Source organism: Sesamum indicum, linkage group LG6 (genome assembly GCF_000512975.1).
Source record: "Sesamum indicum cultivar Zhongzhi No. 13 linkage group LG6, S_indicum_v1.0, whole genome shotgun sequence".
NCBI lineage: Eukaryota > Viridiplantae > Streptophyta > Magnoliopsida > Lamiales > Pedaliaceae > Sesamum > Sesamum indicum.
The window spans coordinates 8,568,958-8,578,186 of record NC_026150.1 but is presented as its reverse complement, the minus strand read 5'-3'; the positions used below and the strand labels follow the sequence as shown (position 1 = coordinate 8,578,186).

At 30.1% G+C, this 9,229-nt stretch overlaps 1 protein-coding gene across 2 annotated transcripts; it reads left to right on the top strand.

Moving 5' to 3' along the window:
- On the top strand, positions 2,173 to 6,254 carry LOC105164117 (serine/threonine-protein phosphatase 7 long form homolog). 2 transcript variants are annotated; one of them, XM_011082688.2, is made up of 6 exons: positions 2,173 to 2,422; positions 3,985 to 4,750; positions 4,833 to 4,951; positions 5,058 to 5,145; positions 5,231 to 5,674; positions 5,762 to 6,254. In XM_011082688.2, the coding sequence occupies exons 2-6, from the start codon at positions 3,986 to 3,988 to the stop codon at positions 6,026 to 6,028; spliced, it is 1,683 nt and encodes a 560-aa protein (XP_011080990.1). In that variant the 5' UTR covers positions 2,173 to 2,422; position 3,985; the 3' UTR covers positions 6,029 to 6,254. The 2 variants fall into 2 exon arrangements, with proteins under 2 accessions (XP_011080990.1, XP_011080991.1); XM_011082689.2 differs by lacking the exons at positions 4,833 to 4,951; positions 5,058 to 5,145.

Sequence of the window (9,229 nt, the reverse complement as noted above, 5' to 3'; positions counted from 1 at the left end):
CATACAAGAAGTTTGAGTAGTTTATAGACCCTAAAATTTCATCTCCCTAACAAGATGTCTTTTCACGACAAACCCGTGAGGCTCTTATGGAATTAGAACAGACAATACCTAACACAATATGGCATCGATCGAGTTGCGATCCGCGTCTAAGACCCTCACAAATTTGTCCTGAATAGGCGCCTTACCATGGGAAAAGTTTTAAAGCTTATAAGTCATTCTAACTCTTCATCTACAATTAATGTGAAAAGGTTACATACATCAAATAGAATCTTCACCCCAACGTCCTAAAAATCATATATAAGATCCAAACCTAGTAATTTGGATAGTCGAGGTAGGATCATGCGAATTGCCGACTTTTACAACCAAATTAAGGAGATTTTAATCCAAATTGAGTTATATCAATTATATTATAACGGTATATTAAAATATAATTTAAAAAGAATAATCAATCAAATAATAAATATATTACACTTATTATATAATTAATTCAATCAATAATTGTTCTGTGGAAGAGCGACAGCACTGCAACGCCTGAGTTCACGTGGACCCCTCACCAACCGTAGTTAAGAACCCAACCTCACAAACAACCCATGACCTTCTTTAAACCGCCAATGCTCCCATATTTTCACCACCCCCATCCTTTTTATACCAATTTACCTATTTCTCTTCTTGCTAGTTGGATATTAATTTCACTGAACTATTAAAGTACAAAGTAAAATTATAAATTAAAATAAGGTAAATTACAACCAAATTTTCTTTTTGAATTTGGTATGTTTATAAATATTTTTTTTATTTAAAAAATTATCAATAGTCGGTGATGTTGGATTAAATTATGTAATCATTGGATAGATAATTGAAAATTTGTAATTTGCCCTTGTTGTTTTTTTTCTTTTTTTTTAAATTTGAAACAAATATCAGGAGAGTTCGTTGTAACTTACTTTATTATTATTTTTAATTTTTAATAGAAGAATATGTATTTTTAATTTTATATATATATATATATTGTGTAAAATAAATGTCTGAATTGGTTAATGAAATTATTACAAAAAATTTAATAATCTTATTTTCACATTGTTTATTATTTCAAAAATTTAAAAATTGGAGATGAAAACATAAAAAAATAGCATTGTTTTCGAAAGTTTTTTTTTAATTGGGTAAATTATAAGATTTACTCTGAGGTTTGTTTTAATTATAAATATCATCTCATTATTTGAAAAATTATAAATATTTTTTGTGACAATTCATTCAAAAAATATTTATTAGGAGATTTTGTAATTTCATGGAGTATTTGTAAATTTTTAAATAATTAAATATATTTATAATTATGATAAATTTAACGAAAACCCGTTATAAATTTATTCTTTATTTTGTTAATTTTAAATTATTTTGCTTTGGGTTTAGGTGGGTTTGAGGAGGAGCCAACTGTTTTGCATTAATTATAGGGCTATTCAGTACGTCCGATTTTGAACAAATATGGGGAGAGATGTTAGTGTACAAGCGGAACTGGACCGCTTAGTGGGACAGACGCCGTCTTATTGGATTGCATGAAAATAGACATCTGATGATGCCATGTCCACCCAACTACAAGCACCACAACCTAGGGTCGCCTCTGGACGCGCCCACACATGTACTATTCTCTCAACAGGAATAGTCACACTCCTCTATTATAAAATTTAATATAATTATATGTAATTTTTTTTATAATTTAAAAATTATTTATATTTATGAAGTTTGCTTTTATTAATAAATAAGTCTTTTAATTAGTTAAAATTTATTAAATTTATTGATGTTAATAAAATATTCGAATAAAATTTATATTTATTTAATTAATTTATTATAATTAAATAATTTTTTATGATCAAATTATTTTTATATATCTTCACATATTAACTCATGTAAGTAATTATACTTTCAACGTTATAAAGATAGTTTAGTTAAAAAATATTTATTTGACCTATAAATGACCATTTTCGTTCAATTTTTTTTGGTCAAATATCAACAAATTTAATGACTAACAACAGAGTCTATTTATTAAATGAAAATAAATGCACTAAATATATACAAAATTTCACATATAATTATACCAAATTTTAAGGGACGAGACTGTAATTATCCAATAATTTAAATAAAACGGTTCTCCAAGCTAGGGATTTGCTAAACATTGTAGAACCGCGGTTTGCAAGTGCGGTTTTAAAAAGTAAAAAGTGCCGTACGAGCAGCTTAGAACCGCCTTTTCAGAACGCAGTTCTGTCGGTGGTTTCAGTGACCGGTCAAATCAATCGGAGCGTGAGAGGAAGATCGATAAAGCCGCCGCCTCCTTCTCCTTGTTTCATTACATCGTCGTCGTCGTCTTCTTCTCAGCGCAGCTTCTTCTCACATCGCATCGGCAATTTCTTCATTTTTTCCGGCGACATTTATCTCTGTAAGTTATATGTTTCGTATTTTATAATTTTGAATATATTTAGTTTAAGTTGCAGTTAATTTTGTTGAGTTTTTGTGAAGAGAATATTTCATTTATGCCTTTTTCAAATATTATAACTGTTGGGAATTTCTGTTTCAAAAATTTTGTTAGTCCTTGGAATTTCTGATTTTAAGAAAGTTTTGACATATTTTTCACAAACCAGTGCTTTAATTTAAAATTTCCCATTTTTTAATATTATTTTCATAAATATATGGTTTAGATTAGTTTCTTAAGTTAATCTATAAATTTATCATGTTAACGATGAACTTGGGATTCTAAAAAATTTAATATTTAATTATAGTTAATTGTTATAATTAAAATAAATATTTATAGTAAATAATCATTAGTTATTATCATCCAACGATTGACGGCTGTAATTTTTGTGAGGGGTGAAACATTTTTCATTTACTAAATTACTCATAACTATGAAAAAGATAGTTTCTACAGTGGATAATATGAGATTTTGTATTTTTTTTTATTTAATTGTAGTCAATAATAATTATTTAGCACGGTTTTAGTCCATAACTAATAAAATTGCAGCTAATAATAATTTTTTTCTAATTATTTGATTCTTACTTTTGATTTTTATAAATATATTATATAAATTTTGAACATTACATTTTATTCATATTTTTCTCGTCGTTAACGCAGGTGATTCCTCAAGCATATATAAAAGAATTATAGTGTAAGATAAAGAGAAAAAAGAAACAATCAATGTGTGAGTGAATGAATGAGAAAGAAAAAGTTTGTAAGAAGAAAGAAACGAGAAAAAAAATCATAATTATGGGTTTATTAAAAATATGAAAGTTTGTGAGACAAAAAAGCGTAAAGAAGTAATATGAGAGAGAAACATGGAATAGTGGGTTATGGGAAAAAAATGTAATAGTGAAACTATTAAAAAATGTTGAAATTACTATCTTGACCAAATTCTTTTTGAAGGAAAGAAATGAAATTAAGGGTAAATTTAGGTATTTAAAAGTTGGTACCACAAATATTTCTTTTATAATATTATAAATGTTTTTAGAAGATATAAATATGATTTTCAAGATATTCCACTTAATTTTGAAATATTAACTTTAGTTGTAGTTTTTTATGGTTCTTTTCTAGATTCTCCATGGAATTTTATCTCTAAAAATCATAATATAAAAAATTATTTGTTGGAGAATATTTTGAAATAATGATGTATTTATTGACGTTATGAATTGTAGTTGGAGTTCAATTGTAGTACATTTGTCGTGTGAAAATTAATTTGGGCAAAGAGGTAGTTTTATTTGTATGATGTTTTATAAATTGTTTGTTATGAAAGTTTTATTGAATGAGTAAGATGTATATTGTTGATGTGTGGTAGTTTTATAACGTAAATGAGTTGTTGATTTTATTGGAGGTGCTTTGGTTGGAGTTACATGCAATATATTGTTGTACACATTTTAAATTTGCGCGGCACATATATTATTGAATTTATGTTGTTTACCTTGTTAAAATGATAACTAAATTATACAATGTTGTTATGCAATCTTATATAGGATGGATATAACACAAGATTTTGGCCCACGTGATCCCAGTGTTCTATACCAACAGGAGAACCATGTGTCACAAAATGTAGTTGCAGGACTTACAGACACTACGCTACATGTTAGACGAGGCGGTTTAAGTTTTGCTCAGTTGCTTCAGAAAACCCCCCGCCACCCTCGTGTTCTTCAGTTATTGTATGAGATGGGCTTCTACGGTGTTCTACGTTGTGGGCACATTGAGATTGACAACCATCTTATCACTGCATTAGTGGAAAGATGGCGACCTGAGACACATACCTTTCATTTTCCAGTGGGAGAGGCAACTGTCACCCTCCAGGATATCGCTTTATTGTGGGGCCTTCCTATTGCTGGCCATCCCATAGTCGGAAAGGATAAGAAGAAGAGTGTTGAAGAGTGGCAGGACTACTGCTTTAGATGGTTGGGGTATCGTCCAGACACGAGCTCACTTAGGAATTCTAATCTCAAGATGTCTTCATTGATCCAACGGCTACTAAATCACCCAGTCGATGATGACAGCAACATTTTGGATGTCATGCAGGAAGCAAGGATATGTGCCTTATGTCTTCTTAGTGGTGTTATGTGCCCTGATGCACAGGGGAGTCACGTGCCATTGTTTTATCTCCGTTACATGGAGAACATTTGTGACACAGGGTCATACAGTTGGGGCACAGCAGTATTAGGTTACTTGTATAGAGAGTTGTGCGTTGCATCACAAATAGGTAAAATCAATATAGGTGGAGCGATGCATCTTCTACAGGTATAACTCAATCTAAACACTTGTCATGTTCATTTCCTTCTAATCTTATGTTGTTGTTATCTATGTCAATTACTTATTATAGATATGGGCATGGTCTCGCATAACTACGCTTACACCTCAAAAAGTTGATGACAAAATAGGGATGGGGCCCATAGTGGTTGATGAGGATAGCATCTTACCTATTCCTCCATATGGTGCACGGTATGTAAAAAATATAGTGAGATGATGAGACGTACATCTTGTTATTGTTGCACAACAGTTGAAGCATACTTTTCTTTTTTTAAAACAAAAAAATTGGGGCATATAGTTGGACGATGCAGATGAGTCTAAAACACACTGTTAAGCACTCATTACGTATCTTTAGGGAGATGTTTGACAGAATGGTTCCAGGGGAGGTTAGATCCGCAACTTTATATTTGATTAAATATTTAAAGATACTGTCGTAAATTTATAATTGCTTGTGTTAAAATATCATTGCAGTTTATATGGCAACCGTATGATATGGATTCGGATGAAGTACGATCATTGCCGGATGCAGTCGCACCTCACTTGTGGACTGCAAAATGTCCATTAATCCACCATGCAATTGTAGAAATTCATCATGCAGAGCGGGTTCTTCGACAATTTGGCATGATTCAAGATATCCCTCCTCTTCCAGATGAAAGTGAGCGTAAGTTACATTCAATCAATCGTCGAGGTCGTCATGATGAAGATTGGGCTTGGTATCACCGAGAGTACGTTGCGCAATGGGCTAACGTACACGAACTGGTTGTTAGAAAGCCAATGATCCAACCAGGTGGCTCAAGTATGGTCGATGATTACATGTCTTGGTACTATCAGATTACAAGGATTCGAGTCTCTAAATCACTTGAACCAAACACAATTGGATACCATCCCACTAATCTAAGTGACTGGCAATATGTGGTACGTTGAGAATTGTTTTACATATTATATTAATGTTTATCATATGATCGTGAACTTTATTAACATTTTTGACATATAAATTATCAGGTTGATAGATTGAAACAACTTGTTGTAAGTTGTGATACAGTAGATAACAATGACTTACAAGCGCTAAACCAATTAAGAGTAACATGTCGTGGGATAGCAACAGATCTCATTGACTACTCTCGAGCACGCTATCCTGCTGCACAAATGCATGATTTTATTGAGGATTCCTCACAGGGTGAATGCTATAACACTAGTAAACGGAAGCGGTTGATAGACCTTAACAGTTCTAATCACCAGGATAACAATTCAATGGAACTTGGAGGATGACCTACTAACGCTAGACGACATTCAGTTTCATATGACAATCCCACAGTTCGAGACTGTGTATTTTTGCATTATTTTTTAGACTATTTCACATGTACGCTATACTATAGAGTTTTTTTTAAAATTATGCTATTTTAATTATTTAATCCTTTTCTTTAGTTTATTAATGTGTGTGTCTGTGTGTAAATGTGATTTAAGTATCGAACAGAAGTCTCTTGGTCAAGGTCAATTTTATTGTAACCCTTTCTCTAGCCATCATCCTCTTTCAATCACTTTTCATTAGAATCTGCAACCACGACCACATGTTAAAAATACATCAAGAAGCCACAATTGTAACAATTTGATACTTAAGTTAGTCAATAATGATTAAAGGACCATATCACTTACCCGACATCTGTAGGCTAGGATTAACATGTCTAAATCACTTAGCCTAGTCACATCAAGATGAAGAGAACAACTAAAAGCCATTGTTCAAGCTGAACTAGATGGCTAGTATTCACGACGGAGCTGGAGTCGGACCGGACCGAAATAATGTCATCTAACGCTAGTAAGAAAGGCATGGATTCTTGAGTGTTAGGTCCTTATTTCATTTCCTGCAGGATATTTTTGATTTATTATAAGCCAAATAATTTTTTTTCTAATCAAATTATCCTTATATATCTTCCTACATTAATATCAATAAATTGAGTGAATTTTGACTAATGAATGGGCCTATATATCAGAAGAAAGCTAACAATAAGGATATTAGATATAATTTTTTAAATTATATGGGGTTTATGCATAATTACACCAAAGTCCATGGTAAAAAAGTATAATTATCCCTAATTTTTACCCCAAGGTCTAATGACTGTATAATTACTTTTTATTTGATATAATCATTATTTTTTAAATAATGAGAGAATATTGTAAATATCAAATTTTATGGGGAGCAGCTGTAATAATTGTGAAACAGTAGGTGTGATGATTGTAGATGTTGTAGCTATTATGGCTACAACGCATTTGTCCCATAATTGTAGTTACATTTTGCTGTAATAAATAGTTTGTGCAATAAAATGTGTTTTTAGGTCAAAGTTAATAAGATATTTATTCCTGAACTTTTGGAATTATCAACAATTGGAGAATGCAATTTACACTCATGCTACTTAAAATTTGGTATAATTATTCATAAATTATATGTAGTTTGAAAAATTACATATAACACTCATGAAGTTTGTTTTTGTCTAACAAATAAATCCATTAATTAGTTAAAATTAATTAAATTTGTTGATATTAATAAAAAAATAAATAAAAATTAATATTTACCCTCGATTAGCTTATTACTGATTTACTGCAGGTCAAGTTCGGTGAATTTTGACTATAGGGAGATTTATTTATTAGACGAAAGCTAACATCAGACGTGCTAGTTGTAATTTTTCAAACCATAGGGATCTATATGTAATTACATTAAATCTCAAGAAAGGAGAGTGTAATTATCCATTATATTTATTTTTCCTGATTTACCATTTATTTATACAAATCACTGATAGTTTTTGAAAAATTGTACATTCACCAAATCAGAAATGTCAATATGATTTATACAAACCACCTTTATTTTTTTGAAATGCGCCACTTAGACAGGAAGGTAAATTGCTCCATTTTAAAAAAAAAATCAATAGATAAATTGCTATTTTTTACAATATTAAAAGAGTAAATTACATTAAGCCCAACAGAAAAAAGAAACAAAATAAAATGTCACAAATATTTATTTTCACTCTCATACCGAAAAAATAGTATTTTTTTTAAATACATCGATATTTTTAAATCAATGAACATATTATTAATACATCATTCAATACTCAATACATTAATATTTTTAAATCAATTAATAAATTTAAATTAAACAAGCAGACAACATAATACTATTAAAAATAGACTAAATATCTACGTTAATAAGACTCGAATTTACCAAAACTTAATTAGCTGTGGGATCTCAGCCTCGTTATTTAGCTAAGGAATCGTGGGTGAAAAAGTAGTAATTAGCGACAGCCTTTATGGAAAAAGTGGTATTGATTATAATTAGTGGACGCCATTAGTGAATAAAGTACAGTAATTAGGTAAAATATTAATGGGCAGAGAGGTATTTTATTAGTTAATAAAAGGTCATTTTCGGGACATAAAATAATTATTTCATTGATTAGTTATTAGTACGAACCTCGTGTCTGCCGTATGCATTCAACTCGGAGACCAATTTCGACTTGGCCAAAAGGCCTTTCGTCGGCAGCAAGATCATTGCCTCCTCAAATGACCCTTGTACCCCCCTCTCATATAAATTATCATTAAGTTCTTGGAAATTGTAAAAACAATTTTTTTTTAGTAAAATTAAAATAATAGATATAAGCTTGATTTTACTATTGGTAAAAATGGATTGTTCCAAATGTAATAAATGTTTACAATTTAAAAATAATAAAAAAAGAAACACCTATGATTTAAATGTTGACGGCTCTCGTCTAATCAATAAAGATTCAACCATTCTTAAAAAAAGAATAATATGTAATATATAAAGGCATGTTTTATTAAAAAAACTAACGTCGTTCGTCATATTTAACGGAGATGGATGATTGAGCTGAATATATTAAAACACAAGGGGTGTTTTGCATATTTTCATTTCAGATGGGGTTTTTTTGCTGAGTTTTTAAAATATAGGAGGATTTTATGCAATTTGACATATTTTTTTCCACAGTTAAATAAAATTAATGAAAAAGTTTAGATTTTGACTATAATTAATCAATATTTGCTATAATTTTACGACGATCAAAATATTTGTTATGATTTTTAGTTATGGCTAATTTTTTATGCCTCGACTGCAAAAATATCTCATATTAATTGTTGTGTACTCATGATTAATTAGTATTCGTTGCAATATCAGTTATGATTAAAATATTGGTCTCGTGACTAATATTTTTGGACCCCATCTGCAAAAATATCTAATAGTTATTATGCATTCATGATTAATTAGTATTTGCGATAACTTTTTTACTTTTAACTATGATAATTTATTAGGACGAAAATCATATTTCTCCCAGGGCTAAATACTACAAAAATAATATAAAAAATGCTGTAAATTAAGATTTTTTTTTTTATTTAAATGATTGTGAAGCTATCTTAAATAGTGGCCTCCAAAGGAGTTTGTGCAGTTTCAAAGATGATTTTGGAAGGTAGAAATTA

Bases quoted from the DNA above. Each gene is read 5' to 3' on its own strand.
- LOC105164117 (XM_011082688.2), top strand. From the start codon at position 3,986: ATGGATATAACACAAGATTTTGGCCCACGTGATCCCAGTGTTCTATAC. The intron at 4,952-5,057 runs GTATGTAAAAAA...TGGGGCATATAG, and splicing joins ATTCCTCCATATGGTGCACG to TTGGACGATGCAGATGAGTC. The intron at 5,146-5,230 runs GTTAGATCCGCA...ATATCATTGCAG, and splicing joins ACAGAATGGTTCCAGGGGAG to TTTATATGGCAACCGTATGA.